Source organism: Erigeron canadensis, chromosome 8, assembly GCF_010389155.1.
Source record: "Erigeron canadensis isolate Cc75 chromosome 8, C_canadensis_v1, whole genome shotgun sequence".
Lineage (NCBI taxonomy): Eukaryota > Viridiplantae > Streptophyta > Magnoliopsida > Asterales > Asteraceae > Erigeron > Erigeron canadensis.
In genome coordinates, this window is record NC_057768.1 from 4,305,044 (window position 1) to 4,324,544 (window position 19,501).

A 19,501-nucleotide genomic window follows, 5' to 3' on the forward strand; every position below is an offset into this window, starting at 1 on the left:
ATATGCTATAATGTCAATTTTTGCCAAATTGCCAAAACTAGCCAAAATTTTCTTTTTCACAAAAAACAAAAAATAAACGGTCACTTTCATACACTCCCAACATTCATTTGCATCGGCCAAAACTAGCCGATCTTGCTTGTCAAAACTTGTCGATTCACGTGCTATAGTGTTGCCAATGTGCTGATTTAGTCGATAGTTTTTGCCGACTACACCCTTGCCCCTTAGTATTCTATGCGTATTTTAGTCATGCTAATGCCTCTCCTTATAGGAGCCGCTTCTTCCCCGCTTCTTCCACTATTCATCAGCTTTCTCTCTCCAAGAACACCCCAAGAACATTCCCCTCCTTATACTACCCACTTCTTTCACTATTCGTCCATTATTTAATTATTCCATTTTTCTTTTACACAAAATTAATAAAACACATTTTATTATTAAAACAAACACATTACATTTATTATAAAATTAAACATTACACTAAAAAACATAAAGTAAATAAATTATGAAAAACGACATTATTAGCAAATTAAAAACTAGACATCAACATTGACGGCCGTGTTCCGGGAGGTTCCAAACATGTTCGATCAGAGCATTGCGGAGTTGATGGTGAGCCATTCTATCGCGAAGCTCCCCGTACATACGAAGCTGCGTTGAACATCTTTCAGTCCACGTACGGGTTGGGAGTGTATTATTAGCTATCAACTCTTCTTCAAACTCTGTAATTGCACGCCCGTTATCTTCAACGATCATGTTGTGCAGAATCACACAACATAACATGATCCGTTTTATCTTGTTGGTACTGTATGGCCGCGTATATTGTTCAATAATCTGCCAACGACCTTGAAGAACCCCAAATGCTCGCTCGACATCCTTTCTTGCAGCTTCTTGGTATCTTTTGAACTTGGTGGTTTTCGGGTCCATCGGGCACTTGAATGACTTAACAAGAGTAGCCCATTCTGGATAAATACCATCTGCTAGGTAATATCCCTTTGTAAACTGCTCCCCATTAACCGAAAACTCTACTTTAGGAACCCTGTCTTGTAGCAAATCGACGAACAAATCTGACTCGTTGAGGACGTTGATGTCGTTGTTCGAACCAGCAGGGCCAAAGTAGGCATGCCAGATTGGTGGATGTCCCTTATGAAGCATTCCCAGAAATCATATGAAGCAACCGCTTCAAGCATGATTGGTGGATGTCCCTTATCGCCTCGGGTGTACTGCCCTTGCCATGCCACTAGATAGTTCCTCCAACCCCAATGCATGCAATCTATGCTACCAAGCATTCCCAGAAAACCATGAACCTGCTCATGTATGGCAGTGAACCGCTCGATATCTGCTTCCGTTGGCCTTCTCAAGTACTCGTGTTGATACAGGTGTATCACACATTTGCAGAAAGCGTCTAAACACTGGTAGCCCGTATCTTGAGCCATCTGCAAGTACCCATCTAAAGCATCAGCCTTAAAACTATACGCTAACTGGCGTATAGCAGAAGTACATTTTTGGAAAAAGTTGAAACCGGGACGACCAGTAGCATCTGTCGCGCCTTTGTGGAAGAACTGAAAGTGTTTCGGTAGCGGTTCACTGCTTTCAAAGGAGTTTATGTTTCGCACTATGCGCAGAAACATTTCCTTTCGCATTCGGAACCTTCTACGAAACATATCAGGTGGGTAAGTTGGTTCTGGCGCAAAGTAATGATCGTATAAAAGCTTTGCGGCAGCCACGTGATCTCGCGAGATCACCCTACTAGTAAACTTGGGTCTTGAAGAACTTGACGCTTCTTGGTGTTGGTTTTCTTCTTCGTAAAAGATAACGTACGTTAAGACACGCACCTATGGCTTGGGGATTGAAAACAACATTCATTTGCGTAACAACATTATTGATTACTTCGTAATCGGTTGATTCGCAATCGTCACTAGAGGATGATGATGATGAACCAGACATTTTTGGTAGTAGTGTGTGATGGAAATGCTTTAAAAGTTATAAGAACGGATATGTTTATATTGTTGTGTTTTGAAATGGTAGTATAAATGAGGTTTAAATAGGAGAAAGAAATTAAAAAAAAATAAAAATTGAACCAACTAGCCGTTGGTTTTAAAATTTGGTTTAAAAAATGTTTTTATTTATTTATTTTGGCAACGGCTACCCATATTTCGGGACCCACACACACATTGTCACTCGTCTAGAATTGGGAGAAACACACAAGACGCAAGCCAAGACGCAATGATGCTAATATCGACGACACCACGCCGCGCGTCGGACGCCGGAAAAACGTCCTATAAGGACGGGCCTAATAAGTTATAACTTATAAGTAACAAGTGCACAGTTGCGGGTGGGGGAGACTAGATCGAACTTGATACTAAAATATTCGATTAATATCTCATATCAAATAGTTCATTAAATAGTACCGAGTAATTAAATTATATTTATACATGTATCAAATTCGTACACGAACTATTTAAGGCATTTTCTAGATAAAGTTTAGAGAATCTTGTAAATTCAAAATGTAAATAACAATATTAGACTTACAAACAAATCTATACACTAAAAAGGTGTACTAATCCATGTAAAACACAAAACATCAATAGAATCTATACTAACAAAGTAAACTAGTGAAATTTTGTTTATAACTCTAGTATTTTTTAAATGTAAAATTACAAATAAATATAAATCAGTAAACTTTATTTGTAATATGTATAAATAAAACAAGGGTTTTAATAATTCGGGGAGACTCTAGAATTCTCCGGTTAACTACTGTTTTTATAATTATATAGATATACTAAGTTTTTGACCCGCGCGATGTGCAAGTTGTTTAAAACACCGCACAATAACGAAACATTGGTAAAAGAGAAGATATTTTTATAGATATTTGAATTATAATTTGAACTCCATAAATAGGTTTGTAAAAAACAAAAGAGTTCACAAATTAAAAGGTGATGATTTATCGAATCACAAATGAGGCAACCCCAGTATTCAGATTCGTGAAAACTATGATAAATTAACATTGTAATCAAACGCATAACCAAAACACATGTCAAAACTGCACTTTGTATGCAAGGGTTTCCTAAAACGCAAATAAATCACAAAACCATCTTTAGTAGCTTCCTATTCATATGCAACAAACTATACAAAGTTTATGATACTTGTGATAGGAATAAGTCGCACACATTTTACTGTCTAAAAGATTAAAATATAAAATAAAATGTATATTCTAATTTCTATCTATGATTTTCAATAACGTGTTAGAAATTTGGTGTAATTGTACCATCCACAACATGTACCCCCTGAATATCAGGACCAAGAATTTTCCAGTCAAATCCAGTATCTTCCAATTTGATTCTACCATTTAGGTCATCCGCTAACTTGTCCACTACTCTCCATGGAGCAACCGAAGCATTTGTTCCATAACAATACATACCTATAAAATTGCTATATCTTATGAGTGAAATGATAAAAGAGTTAATAAATGTGTAGAAAGAGTCCTACGTGCTAAAGAAGAACGAAAAAAACCTTAAAAAAACATAACCTCTGTAACTATAAACATAATAAACCCATATCAAAGTCCTAATTATACGACTTTAGTATGATATATTAGAGGCTTAAAGTTCACCTTTCTATCAATCATGAGGATGGCCGGATAGACTTGTTCCCCATATAAAGTGCTCCAGTCAACTGGAGTGAAGGAATCTCGAGGAAAATAAATAGGTATAATCACGGTCGCCTAAAAATTGGAAGATGTGATCTTCCAATGTTGGTATATTAACACATATGTCCTATTTAATCAATCAAAATGAGACCAATTTCCTAAAATGCATCTACTTTTCGAGTTTGATGTAGCCGGTGACAATGATTCATTAGAATTTGATTATTTAGTGAATTACTTATATGAAGTGTATGAAAAGTTATATGTATAACTCAAGCTACACAGTTTCCGATAAAAAAAACAATAATTCAGTCAAGAAATAAATAACTTGATTTACAACATCATGTCAACCATGGATGTCGTCAATTACCAAAAAAACGAAAAAATGTAGTGGTTACCCACATTGTGTATTTCAGAAGACCCAAAAATCTCTTCTGATTTCACTTTTGCAAATCCAAGTGAAGGCATAAGTCTCCATAGCAGTAACTACTCATAAACATTCTTAACACAAAATGGGAAAACTAATCAACTATGCAGAAGTTGATTAACATAATTTACATTATTTTTTGAGCTATACCATACATTGTTGCAAATAGAATGAAAGCAATTACACCACTATGCTTGAATAGTTGAATGTTATTCCACATATACCTAACAAATGCGAGCAATAGTATACATAATCTCCTGGCAGAGTAATTAGGGTTATGAATTGCATAACAAAAGGCTGGTGAAAGGGTTATTTTGGAATTGGGAAGCAAGTAATAAATCTAATAATGAATTAAACACATAACCACATATTAATAAAGTTAAACAAAGAGGAACCTGGAACCTTCATACCTTAGAAGAAACAACATATTCCAACAACTTCAAAGAAGGGTTTGGTTTTTTACAATTCTACAGGATCTAGTAATCAAAGAAGAGGGGGTTTAGGGTTAAAAAGCTTGTGGGTCGTTAGAGATAAGCGGGTGGACTTTAAGGTCCGCGCGTAGAGTTAAAATAAATATTGTAGAAAAATTTTGAAGACACCACGTTGGATTCAATCTCACGTGGCCTAGTTTTAATACATCTTTAAGTTGAAGAGGGCGTTAATACTGTTTTAATAATTATATAGATAGAGATATATATAATTTTTTCTATTTAAATTGATATATTAAATTTGCAAAAGACTTTCAAAAAGCTATCTTTCAAATTGAATGGTAGATAAAAACTTTTTATTACTACATCAAGTTTTTGAGAAAGCTTTAATCCATTGAAGTTAAAAAACATTTATGACTTAAAAAATTTCAAGTTTTTGGAGGAGATAAACATTATCTTTCTTTTAGACTATATTATTAAAAAATATTTTAAAGACTTTTTCCAAGGTTTTATTATTGGAGGAAAAACTTAATAAAATTTTTTTTATAGAAAGTTTTTGATTAAAAGTAAAACTTTTTAAAAAGTTACCATTGGCGATGCTTTTATGTTTTTGCTGACAAAAGGAAATATGGTAAACTTGTATGCAAACTATTAAGTATTAAGTTAGATGAAGTTGTGCAAACTATTGAGGACGAAGTTGTGAGATTTAATCTTATGTACGGGTTCTTTTTTAAAAATTAACGAGCATGGTATCTGCGCGTTGCGACGGATATCATGGACGATGGTAGTCATCTAGTTGAGGTGTTAGTGATGATGGACGACAGCGGTGGTTATTGACGAAAATAAGGGGTGCATGTTGTTTTGGTATATAGAAAGAGAGAATATTTTGTGTGTGTACTATTTTGATAGAAAAAAAATGATAATTGAGATATTTGTGTTTTGTTTTAATGAGAAGGGTAAGTTGGTAATTTTTTATGTCTTAAAAATTCTAAAGTTTCAACATCATCCTTATAATTTTTATAAAGGAGTATAGATGAGTTATAAAATTATATCTTAGTCTTAGAAAAACTATCGATTGCTGGCTTGTCTTTGAAAGTTTATTTGCAAATTCAATATATTCTGTTTTTATAATAAACAAAAAAAGACATTAATAATTTCAATAGGACATGAATGATTCAAATAATTATAGTTGTGTATTCTTAAATATTACTAAAACATGATTTCACATGTATTAGAGACCTTTACGCAATACCTTCAACTCATTACACTTTGGCTTTTGGCTATTAAAATTCAATGTAATCATGTTTTCGCATTACGTAGTTGCATTATGCCTCCTTTTTCCACTTGCTTACAAGTTGCCTTAAAAATGTTCATCATACATATTCGTTGGATGAGAAATTATCTATATATACATTATAAATTAAAATATTTGGTTATTTGTCTACAAATTTAAACTTTTAAATATAGCAAACTGATTATTTTAATTATTCCAAAGTATATATCAGTAATTAAATTAAATAAAGAATCTTATGATAATATATATATATATATATATAAATATCATATGTTTGACCAGGCCAAATAAAATAAAAACTAATTAAACCAAATTAAATTAGTTTATATTATAAACTGTCACTCATTTCAATTCTAACATCACCGACATCGACTACTATACAATACCGAAAGCCGGCCACAATCAACCAACCAGTTAGCCAACCATGCTCGTTGACGAATTATATAATGAGCTACCAACGTGCATAATGTAGCTAGACATGATTCGAGAATAATTAAGTGGGGTTTAGTTATAAACTTTTGAAAAGGTTTATAAAATTAAAATGTAAGTTTTTTTAGAAAATTAGAAAGTATCAGTTTGTTTAAACTTGATGTGGTACAATATGTTAAGGTTTATGGACTTGGTAAGGTCCATAGCATCTCGGATACTTTTAGGGAGAAAAAAGTGAGTGAAAACAAAAGAGAAGAAATGCCCATTACGACGTGGCTTTGTCCCACAAAAATAGAGAATCAATTGATAAAAGGAAAACCAAAAACATTAACAAATCGTACACTCTCTTCGATTTTTTTTGTAGTTTTGACTTACAAATTTGAGGCAAAATAGTAATTCGGATATTTAATTTCATGATACAAAGTTACAAACTTATAGTTTTAAGATCCCCCTTTAAGATATACGGAGTAATATAAGTCTACAAATAACATATCTATTAATTGACTCCTTCAAGAGGCTCAACGAATGAAATAGAACACAAAAATAAAGCTAGGTTGATTATCGTACACCAACAATTTTAAAATCTTACATCACCAAACATACTTTAAGGTGTTGTACTGTACAATAATATGAAACAGTTTAGTTATGTTTAGTGATGTACGATTAAAAGGTACTAATGTATGGATAAAAGTAAAACATTTATACTCATTTGTAATTCATCTAAACTTTCTCTGATCCAGACTATTTAGCCAATTGATTACGACATTTAACAATCAATTAATTTGTATTAGGCTTTTTAATGATGGTAAGCAGCCTATATCTATGTTGTACAAAATGAAAAGAATTTTCGATAATGAATAAACTAGGAGTTTGAGCCTTTGAGGTCCCAAAACTACATAAAAATAGAGAATATTCCCTTCTCCCATAAGATAACCATCTTTTTCGCAAGACCACTCATCCTAATGAAAGCTTTTATCTTGATAAAAATGAGCAGAATAAATCGTGTGTGAATTCGTATTAAAAAATACTTATAGTTTAATAATTTACGAGGCTACTGCTCAAGGATTGGAAAACTAAATCATAGAACAAAATGTGTATGTTAGGGGGAGGGAGCCGAAGGAGAGGGTTGAGGGAGATGGGGGCGAGTTGTGAGAGAGCCGGAGAGCTTCGGCTGCAAGTCCGGCGAGTTGAGCGCGAGCTGGGTCAGGCGAGATGGGAGCTCGCCGAGAGTTGGAGAAGAAAGGGGCCAGAAGTGATAAGTTGGTGAAACTTCTTTTGACCGTTGAAGGACTAGGAGGAGAAGCAAGAGGAAGCCAGGGGCCAGAAGTGGCAAGTATATGAAACTTCTTTATTTTTTTTATTTTCTTATATATTTTACCCATTTAAACTTCTAAAAACACAACACAAACTTCATATAAATTCTTAAAATGACATTTTATTATTTAAAAGAGTACATTACAACATAATTAAAAGTACTTAACATTACAACATATTGAACACTTATTTTTTTTTGTTCGTAAACTGTTTCGGCATTTATGATCAAATGGTTCAAGTGGATGACCGCATCAGCAAGTTCTTCCATAGTTTTTTCAATCTTGTCGATCTTACCCTGCAAATAAGTAAAGTATTGACACTCAAGATTAGTACAATGCCCGGTTTATATATAATCGATTTCTTTTTTACACCATTGCCTCTTCGCCTTTAGTTTTCGACCAACGGCAACAAGTTCCTCTTTGAACATTCGGTGGTCGAGGATATCAGCCATGATACTGTCATTCACTTGATCGACAGTTATTGGTGGTTTTCAGTATGGGGCATTTGATGAAGAAGCCATTTCAGATATATAGAAGTTTGAGTTTTGATCTGAAATCTTTTATAAGGTCCCAGTATTTATAGGTAGATTTCAAAGACGCTCCTCCAACGTTCAAAATTCAAAATATTTACACTTTCAGTCCCTCTAACGTTTGAATTCAAAATATTTACACTTTTAGCCCCTTAAACGACCAAAAATTCAAAAACATTTACACTTATAGTCCCTGAACGGCTACCTGGATTGTCACTCTATAAATAGAAACTTACAACACAATTTAGATTCATCATCAACTCTAAATTTCATTCTTTCACAAAGTCACTCACTCATTTTAACCAAATGGCGTCCTCATCATCAAAACACAATGGTCACCGACCTCATCTGACCGAAGATGAGATGAAAACACGAATCATGGCTGATATCAAAGAGGACACCCTCCTTCAAACTGATCTCTCCAGGGTCCTGGGTTACCTACGCAAGAAAAGACGACAATGCGAGCAACATGTTGCTATTATTGAAGCACCAGGCCGCAAGGTCTTGAAACACGAAGAGACATATTCTTTGTTTATGCAGGATGAGATCAAGAGGGTGAAGGGGGTGGTCAATGATGTTTTTCAGGCGGGTCACACGTTGGGTGACCAATGCACTTGGGCCGAATCGTACCACGACAATTGCGGGGAAGACAAAACAACAGATGAAGTCAAATGCTCGGAACACGACAAGTGGTGACTCAACGAACGCGCGTACCGTGGATTAGGAAATATGTCAATCAACGATGATGAGAATCAAGAGTAGTTATGTTTTTTTTAAGTTATGCATTGTGTGTTTTTATTACGTACGTGTGTGTTTTTACTTTTAAAATGTAATGTTTTTAAGTGTTATGTAATATTTGGCTATTAATAAAAGTTATAAATTAAAAAGGGTTAGTTATGTAAAGTTTATAAAGTTAAGGATAAATTATTAAAATGTGAAGAAAAGGCTGAGAGTTTCGGATGCCACTAAAAAATATTGAAAAATGGTTGGAGGGTTAAAATAAGGTGAAGTAATTTGATTGGATAAAATTGAGGGTTGAGAGAGTTGAACTCTCCGGCTCCCTCTCCCTTAATACGTTAATATGTTAAGTTGTTAACTTTTCTAATAAAGTCAACAGTAAATGGGGACATCTATTGACTTTCTATATTTATTTTGTTTTTCTAAATATATTAAAAGAAATCGAACATGTTTTTTGACTTTTTTTCTTTCATTTTTTTTTTTTAATTTTTTCAAATACACAAATTTGGATTGAGTGATAAGCCAAAACATGTATTCTTTTTATTGAAAAATGATAATAAGAGCTTACAACCTATTATACGTTTAAAAACTATTACAATATATTTTAAAAATCACATCTTAAATTTCTCAACGGCAATGTATAAATTTTAATACACCAATTAGTTTTTAATTAATGACAACACTAAGAACTAACAAAACCCTTTATAAGATGTTCAAATTAGAGGTGCACAAAAAAACCGGTTAAGCTAACCGATCCGTTTAAAAACCGGTTAACCTAACCGGTTACTAACCGATTTGTACTGTACCGGTTATAGGTTATTATTAACCATAGGTTAGTAACCGATCATCACTTAAACAAATAATCAGTTATTAACCGGTTAACCATTAACCGGTGTTTTTCCAATAATATTAACCTATAACCGGTTAACTTATATATTATTAATAATATTTATATTATTTATATTATTAAATAAGTAAGTGGATATTTATATATTATTAATAATATGTATAGGTTTTTGCTTCAGTTAATAACAACCGAAAATAGGTTAACCTATTCGGTTAACCGGTTTTTCTTATCCGTAGTCGGTTACCCCGGTTAAGATTTTTTCGTATACTAACCGGTTAGTAACCGTTATAGGTTAACCGTAATCGATTATTTTTTTAAAAAAAATTAACCGATTTCGGTTACTAAAAAAAAAACCAGAACCGATTAACCTATTTTTGCACCTCTAGTTAAAATAGTTAGATTAGTTGAAGAGATATTAAGTTTGTGTTCAGATTATATGTTGATGTGATCAGGAAGGAAGTTTATTAAACTATTACAGAAATATCTTAATTAAACAAAGTATAGTAAAACAAAAAATTAATCTTTCCCTAATCTATAATCCCTTATAAAACATATTGAACTACCTATATTAGAAAATTCAGCAATTTTTTCAATATCCCCATATTACCCATAATTCACACATTATCTTAAATTCTATATCTCTAAACACAATCAGACAAACACCCTACCAAAATCTAATACACAGTCACTTCTTTCTCTCCTTCCTATTTACACACACTCATATCGATTCCTCCCCCACTGTTTTATATTATCATCACCGTTTAACCGCCGCAACGTGAGGGCACCAACCCTCGTATAACTTAAAACTCATGTATTTACGCTTTTAGTTTCTTACGGTAAACAAATTGCAACCCCAAATATACGGATATATTGTGTTGTTTTGTCTATATGTAGTTAGTAGCTTTAATAAGAAAAATGTTTTTGTTGAGTACATCAATTTATGAGAGAATAGATAGATTTTTTTTGAAAGGTGAATTTCGCTTGAGAATTTCGTGTCGCGATTCGACAGCGGGAGGTATAACATACGTTGTCTTAACTGGGTCAGCGTTAGAGAGCTCCCATGAAGTAGAAATGTCTATTTCAAATACCCGATGGGGGGAAAACCCCCTACTAACCCGCCCTAAGGCACGACGATCAATAGGGGTAAACCCTGCCTCCTCAGACTTGAACCTGGGTATATCTAAGCCAAACCTTCATAGAAAGACTTCCTATGTACTTCCCAAGTTTTGAACCCAAGACCTCTTACAAGCTTGAGCTAACTAGGAAGTACGAGAGAATAGATAGATAAGAGAATTGAATGGGAAAAGCACATTGTTGTGGTCCTCTTGGTAACATGCTTACTATGTCGTAGTCATGATTCGCCATTTTCCTTCCAACAATTTTCTTTAAAGAGTAAAGAACCCTTTCAAAGAAAGAAAGATTCGCAGCACACTATTGTTCATCTTTCCCCTTTTAAAATTAAATAAGATAATAATAAATATAAATAATTTATTAGGCTTATAAGAATGCCTAACAATCAGGTGTTTAAACACGACAGATCGAGAGTAAGACTAAACACGAAATGAGTTGGATTCATTTTCCATTACATTTGTTTTTAAAAGGATTAATCTCATATCAAACACTCAATTTTTAAACATATTTTTAGAATTACTAAATAAGTCACACATCTATAGTAAACTATATATAAAAAAAATTATCATGTTGAAAGTTAAAAAATAAAAAAAATATGAATTGATCAAAATATCTTTGATGAATTACACCATCAATACTTTAAAGGATGTTTAATAAGATGAAATGAAAATGGTGAAAAAAATAAGAAAAATTTCTTTTGTTTGGTTGCATAAAAAATGTAATCAAAGAGATAAAAACACTTTCATTTTAATCATTTCTTCCAAAATGAAGAATAATGATTAGAATCAAGTTCATTCTTATTTCTCATGAATTTTTATTCTAATTAATTTTAACTATTTATATATAATAAAATAATTATATTTTGTTAAATTGTTTTTTCTTATTAATTACAAATAAACATTTACAAATTCATACGGTAAATTAAATGGACCAATCACATGTAAAATCATTTTTTCTTTTTTAAATCTCTCCTTTTATTTTATTGGTAATAATACATGAGTTTATATAAATTTATTTATAATAAATCTGTCACTGTAGCATTTCATTTATTTCAAACTTACTAGATTAATCACATATACTATTACTTTTATAATAAGTTAAATTAAAAAGAAAAAGAAAATAAACCAAATTAATTATTTAATTCATTCAATAAATTTCCAAAGATAACCACTAACATAAAACAAAAACAAAAAACAACAAGCATCCTAGATCTTGCACACTACAGAAGCTTCCCTTCTCTATTTTACACACAAACACAAACACACACTTGCAAAAAAAAACATGAATTGTATGAAGAAACAAACACAATGAAACCATATAATAAGAACAATTATTATTATTATTATTATTATTATTATTATTATTATCATTTAATCATTTTCTTAATCATCTTTCCATTCTTCACACCAGTCACTACCACCACTCACCGGAGAAGAATCCTCCACCAGCCATTATATCCAGCAACTACACCACCACAACCACCACCATCTCCACCACCATCCACCACCACCGACCACCCTTTCTTTCAAGCAACCCCAAATGGACAACAAACCCCATCACCACCACCACCCCCACCAACAGCCGCCGCAGCCACAGTCCCAATTCCACCCCAACCAGCCACCGGCGCAAAACCCGGAAAGAAAATAGCAGTTGTTATTTCAGTCGGAATAGTAACACTTGGTATGCTTTCTGCATTAGCTTTTTTCATATATAAAAGAAAGTCAAAACCCAAGTTACTGGATTCAAGTAAAAATTTTAGTAACAGTTTTACTGACCAAAATTCGTCAGTAAATTTGCCACCATCAAATTTTTTATATATTGGTACAGTTGAGCCATCAACTGAATCTATAAATACTATGAGTTTAAATTCTCATAATGAGTCACCTTATAATAAGTTAAATTCTATTAAAAGATCTGATAGATATAGACCCAGTCCAGAATTACAGCCACTTCCGCCGTTAACTAAGCCGGCGGCGGTGGTGCCGCCGGCGATGTCCTCTTCTTCTGATGAGGAAGAAGAGGAAGAAAGTTATCATGATTTTTATACACCAAATGGTTCAACAGCAAGTACTGATGATGGGTTTTCTTTAAAAAGTTTTTCTTTGAAAAGAAATCTTTACTCGAAAAGGACGTCGCCGTCGCCGAAATCGAGGTTGTCGGTGTCGTCTTCGCCGGAGATCGCTAGTTCTCCGGCGAAAGAGGTTGGGCCCAGGAGGGCGAAATTTGCTGGCCCGCCTCCTGGGCCTGATATGACACGTTTGAATAATGAAAAGGGGAAAATCCCGGTACCACCGCCTCCGCCGTTGATGGGGGTGGAAAAGGCGGCGGGGTTTTCGGGAAAGAGGAAAGATAAACAATTTGGGAAAATGGAGTTGATGAGTACTCCTCCTGTTGCTAAAGTGATTCCAAAAATGGTGAAAAAGATGTCGTTTAAGAATGAGGAGGCTGAAGAGAATGATGGGGATGGTTCCAAACCCAAGTTGAAGCCTCTGCATTGGGATAAAGTCCGGGCTACCTCAGACCGGGCCACCGTTTGGGACCAGTTGAAATCTAGCTCATTTCAGTAAGTATTTTTTTAGCATTGTTTTTTTTACTGTTAAGATTTAGAGTTGAATTTGAGGTCCTTACACTCACCTGGGGTAATATTAGTGTGATTGTTTATTTGTTCCTTCAAATGAGCTAAAACGTACTCAATACTTGAATCCTTAAGGCGTGTTTTGATTTCGATAAATGCCGTGAGCTATAGACATTTGAAATACACACTCAACAAACTGTAACATGGTTACGTTGAAATGTAAAAGAAGTGAATACATGCGTTGAAATGTAAAAGAAGTGAATACATGCTTCAATTTAACACAATAATTTTTAATAGAATTGCCCGAAAATGTAAGCTTGTTCTTTATAATGGTAAAAAAGTGTATGATAATAAAAGGTACATATTTTGGTGTGATTAATCCTTTATTAGATGAATCATAGGTTTTCAGTGCTAATTTGCATGCATTTTTGTGTTTTCGTAGACTGAATGAGGATATAATGGAGTCTCTTTTTGGAACCAATTCGGGTGGTTCAGCGAAAAAAGAAGAGACACAAAAATCGGTTGTGCCTCCGTCAATGAAGGAGATTAGAGTTTTGGATCCAAAGAAGTCACAAAACATAGCCATTCTTTTGAGAGCACTAAATGTAACACAAGAAGAAGTATCCAAAGCACTTCTAGAAGGTAAATTGACAGTTCATTTGTTTGTATTATGTCAAGAAAATTGGATTTTCCTGACAAAAGCTTTTCGTTTTGCATATTATTTTCGGACAACAGGGCATCAAGATAGCTTAAGTGCCGAACTCTTGGAAACACTTGTAAAAATGGCTCCTACAAAAGAGGAAGAGATAAAACTGAAAGATTTCAGAGGTGATTTATCAACATTAGGGTCTGCTGAAAGATTTCTAAAGGCAATTCTTGATATTCCATTTGCATTCAAAAGAGTTGAAGCCATGCTTTACCGAGCAAACTTTGAAAATGAAGTGAAATACTTGATGTCTTGTTTTCAGACATTGGAGGTATTGTGTAAAAATCGTTTAATAGTATAATATTTTTAAGATTCATGTACCTCGTATTTGAATATACATTTACGTATAAGTTGCTTTCAGGCAGCAAGTGAAGAACTAAAGAGCAGCCGGTTATTCCTTAAACTCCTTGAAGCTGTCTTACGAGCAGGAAACCGGATGAATGTTGGGACAAATCGTGGTGAAGCTACAGCTTTTAAGCTAGACACCCTTTTAAAACTAGTGGATATAAAGGGAACAGATGGAAAAACCACATTGCTTCATTTTGTAGTGCAAGAAATAATCAGATCGGAAGGCATCGATTCAAGTTCCAAAAATGAGTCATATCCTACATTTAGTGAAGGAACTTTCAAGAAACAAGGACTGCAAATTGTCAGTGGACTAAGCAGAGAATTAAGTCATGTGAAGAAAGCTGCGGGAATGGACTCGGATGTTCTTAGAGGTTACGTATCAAAACTTGAAATGGGGTTGCAGAAAATTCGATCAGAAGTTGGGACACAAGAAATTGAAGGAAACTTTTATCGGTCGATGAGAGTTTTTGTTAAAGAAGCAGAAGTTGAACTTGCAAAGATCAAGATTGATGAAAGGAAGGCGTTAGCAGCTGTTAAAGAGGTGACTGAATATTTTCATGGTGATAATGTGAAAGAGGGGGTGTATCCATTAAGAATCTTTATGATTGTAAGAGACTTTTTGGGCATATTGGATAATGTATGCAAGGAAGTTGGACAAATGCAAGATAGAGTAATGGTGGGTTCGGCTAGATCCTTTAGAGTTCCTCCTTCTGCACCATTACCAGTCATGAGCAGATATAATGTGCGTCATAATAGTAGTAGTTCAGATGAAGAAAGCTCGTATTCATCTCCAAGATAAGATCTGGCAGGGAAATTTATCTTATAATGTACAAATATAAACTTACCTTCTTATTAGACACTTAAACAAATCAAATATCTGAAAGCGCTACAAATTCACATGAAGAAGGTATTCGGAGGTCCGAAACACTGGATTTCAAGGATCTTGGAATGAGGTATAGATTACAAAGTTACACTTAGTCTTCTTCGTTTACATACGAAAGTATACGGATTTATATTTACGTGCATCATGCTTTAGTTTGAGCTTTAGAAGAACATAATTTCATCAAGAGGTAAATTCTTTTATGTTTTTGTGCTCCTTTCTGAATTCTCTTACAGTAATTTGTTGTACCAAAATTTTTGCAGTTTTTTTCCTGTAGTACATGCGCTTCTGTTTAATGATGTTATTCTTATACTAGGCTCTGCTGCCGGAAATATAAATAAAACACGTTGGGTGTTCCATCAAACACAATATGTTGTTTTGTATTTGCGTTTAGGAACATTAAAGTCTAATCTAGTCGCATCTAGTCTTTTACTGTACATGTAATTTAGATAAGATCATTCTTGGATTTTAGTACGACAAACCTTGATAAAGTTGGCGATGGAAATGTGTCCGTCGACTACACATATATGGAAAACACAAGCTTCACATAAAAGGAAGGGGGTACACTAAAGTTGCAGATTCTGCTTTAGTAAAGAGATAAGTGAAAGCAAAATGTATAACACTAGAGGGATAGATGAGTGGTAGAAGGAACTCCTAATGTGCTTTAAGTAAAAGATGTATTCTTTCTCATTTTCAAATATGCTATCTCTGCTTTTCCTTTTTTATTGTACTCTTGTTTTCTAAGCCGAAAAAATAATTGAACGTATTCGGTACGTAATCAAGTAAGAAATCCTTACAATTCAAACTGTATATATTTTTTAATCCTAATCAAGTTTCGATAATCTGAAGGATCTCCACTGGACAGTGACGGTTCCATGTATATGTAAAGGGGGTCATTGACCACCCTTGTAAAATCTAATCATCTACAAAGCCCACATCAAAAATCTGATGAACCCTCTTATAAACTCACAAGGAACCCCCTTGGACTCTTAAAACACAATAAACTCAGTTGATAAAGACCAAAACTGTCATGAGCCAATGTAGAATGCTGATGGTGTTATTACTTTTTACCAATGCTTTGATCCCCTTTCCACCCTTTAATTCTGTTTGATAACTGATGAAATGGTAAGGAGATTTAAGAGCGTTTTTTAAAGTTATTTTGATGTGTATTGGAGTATTTAGTATAGAAGGTAGATATATAATCTGTAATGTATAGAGATAATGTTCTTTGATTGTGAATCTTAAGGTGACCTGACACTTTACAAGACCACAGCTTGTGGTTGTGGTTTTCCTTATTTCTATTATGCAGTCTAGAGTTTACATTTGTTTGTTCATCTTTATTTAATGAGTTAATTACATAATGGTACCTAGACTATACACCATATTATTCATTACTTACCTATAGTTTAAAATTTACGTTAATCATACCCCAACTTGTCATTTATGCACTCGGATGATACCTGAACCTGACGGGCGTCAATTTGGCCGTTAAGTTGGGGTATGGCTACCGTAAATTTTAAACTATAAGTAAGTAATCAGTAATATTGTGCATAATCTAGGTACCATTTATGTAATTAACCTTATTATTATTATTATTATTATTAACGTTGTTGTTGTTATTTTTTTTTAATTACACAGTATTATTTAGGAAGAAACAAATTAAAAAGTTTTTTGGTATTTTTTGTAAGTATCTACTTTTATTTTATAAAAGAATTCTTTATTTTTATAAAAAAGTATTTTATTAAAAACTATTAATATATCAAATTATAGACCCATGGTGATTTTAATTGTATATTTTCATATTTATTTATTTTTAGCAATAAATTCAAGTTTTTAAAAAAATATTATCATTTATAAAATTTCTTTTTTTAATAAAATAATATTTTATTTTTATAAAAGATCATTTTTAGTACAAAGTTTTTATTTTTATAAAACTTTTATTATTTTATTTTCAATTTTGTGTTTTGAAGGGGTAAACCGGAAAGAACATCTTAATTTCTAGCATGGCATCAGTACTTGTACAACTACCATACAAAGTTTGAATTAACTCAAATTGGATTTAATCAACTCCATGTGGTGATATACTGATATCCATTCAATACTTCAAGTACATTTATTAATGCTTTACTATTGCTTCCGAGTTACTTATTTCTTTTTATATAAAAAGTAAATAAAAATGAAAATAAATAATTAAAATCATCATGGATCTATAATTTGATATATTAATAGCTTTTAATAAAATAAATTATAAAAATAAAGTATTCTTTTATAAAATAAAAGTAAATATTTACAAAAAAATATCAATAAACTTTTAAAATTATTTATTCTTAGATAATACTTTGTGTAAACAACATTGATAATAATAATAATAATAATAATAATAATAATAATAATAATAATAATAATAATAATAATAATAATAATAAGGGTTAATTACATAAATGGTATCTGAACTATGTACCATAATACTGACCTACCTATAGTTTAAAATTTGCGATAGTCATATCCCAACTTAAGGGTCAAACTGACACCCGTCAGGTTCAGATATGATCTGAGTGCATAGATGACAAGTTGGGGTATGATTAACGTAAATTTTAAACGGTAGGTAGGTAATCAGTAACATGGTATATAGTCCATGTACCATTTATATAAATAACCCTTATTTAATTGTATTTAGTTAGTTTGTTATGAGTTGTGGCCACATTTTTGGAGTAATTTATATGTTTTAATTATAATATGTGAAATTTTACTTGTTTTAGCCGGGCTACCCCTCGAATTAATATAATTCCTGATGTTTACATTTGTGACCCGATCTGACCCATTTTACTAGGTCACCGAGTCAAAGTCTCAAGGACCTCTATATATTGAAATCGTAAATCTGCCACTGCGGTTGGATACTTTTATTCAAACGGTTATAAGAAAAAAATCTGTGTGTGAACGTTTTATTTATCTATACAGCAAAGTTCCACAACCAGGTTATTGCATGTTACCTGAAGGCTCCACCACCTCCAATTGAAGTTTGAAGCTTAGGAGCAAGGGTGTAGTCGGCAAAGTCCATCGGCAAGTCGGCAAGTCCGAAAAACTATAGCATATGTATCGGCAACTATCGGCTCGGCTCATCGGCACATTTAATCAGCCACATTTGGCCGATGCAAGTGAACGTTGGGTTTGTGTGGATCGAGGTAAACAACCTCAAAAAAATCAAAAACATATATATATATATACACACACACACAGTACACACACATACACATATCGGAAATCGAATTGGGGGAGGAGATGGATAAACTCCGGCGTGCCACCCCTTTTCAGCCGTCACCACCACCGGAGACCTCCTTTTCTGCCAAACCATTAGATAGAATAGATTAGATGGATGGAGATATAGATTTTGGATATAAATTGGAAATAGATAGATATAAAAGATGAGATATAGATATACAAATATTGATATAGATATATGTAGACCGAGAGACTAGGAGAGATTGAGAAGGGCAGCGGTGGGTGGGTGGGTTGAATATATGGGTGGAGATTATTTTTTAGTATAGATGTATTATTATTATTATTTTAAAGATAAAGAAGAAGCCGATCGACACTTTTTTGCTCCCTATACCCTTAATTTTGGTAAGTTTTGGTAAGTTTTTGGTATTGTCACATGTCATCTTGTGATTGGCTAAAAACTTGTCAATTTGCCACAAGATTGGCACTACACCCTTCACCGTTACAGCCTTGTATATGATTACTTTTAAATCACGCCCTTTCTAGTTATACTGAGTACATGGCAGCCATTATCCTGACAGATATCGAGCTCTTTGACTAAATAGGACTAATTCAGATTATTGAGTTGTATGAGTTGTTCACCTTCTAATTCTCCGGTGTCTAGAGATGTTCTGTAGCTCAAATACTGAGACCTAAAATAGTAAAATGGCATGCTTTGCGGGTTTGCTTGCAATAATGACTAAATAGATTGGTTTGTAGTACTGAAAAACAAGATGACATTGTGCGATAGTGGTACTCAATGTTAAACTTGGTTTAGGACCCCATAGACTTCATATCGATTTTATTTATTTTGAACAGTTGGCCAGTATTCCACATCAAGGGACATTTAACAATACAATGGTAAAACCCTGCACATATACTAGACTGCGTTATATAGACGATGTGCTGTTAGAGGTGATTCAGGAAAAAAAACCCACAAACTTGCGGGAAAAATCAAGGATA

General features: G+C 33.3%; 2 protein-coding genes across 2 annotated transcripts; one reads left to right on the plus strand and one right to left on the minus strand.

Moving 5' to 3' along the window:
• Positions 1-537: 537 nt before the first annotated feature.
• On the minus strand, positions 538-3,410 carry LOC122610122. Its single transcript, XM_043783117.1, has 3 exons — positions 3,260-3,410; positions 1,095-1,792; positions 538-993 (listed from the first exon to the last, which is right to left on the minus strand). The coding sequence occupies exons 1-3, from the start codon at positions 3,408-3,410 to the stop codon at positions 538-540; spliced, it is 1,305 nt and encodes a 434-aa protein (XP_043639052.1).
• A 4,017-nt stretch (positions 3,411-7,427) lies between these two features.
• On the plus strand, positions 7,428-15,577 carry LOC122610123 (formin-like protein 6). The gene is made up of 5 exons (XM_043783118.1): positions 7,428-7,548; positions 12,128-13,337; positions 13,792-13,991; positions 14,085-14,326; positions 14,417-15,577. The coding sequence occupies exons 1-5, from the start codon at positions 7,428-7,430 to the stop codon at positions 15,200-15,202; spliced, it is 2,559 nt and encodes an 852-aa protein (XP_043639053.1). The 3' UTR covers positions 15,203-15,577.
• The last annotated feature ends 3,924 nt before the right edge of the window (positions 15,578-19,501 follow it).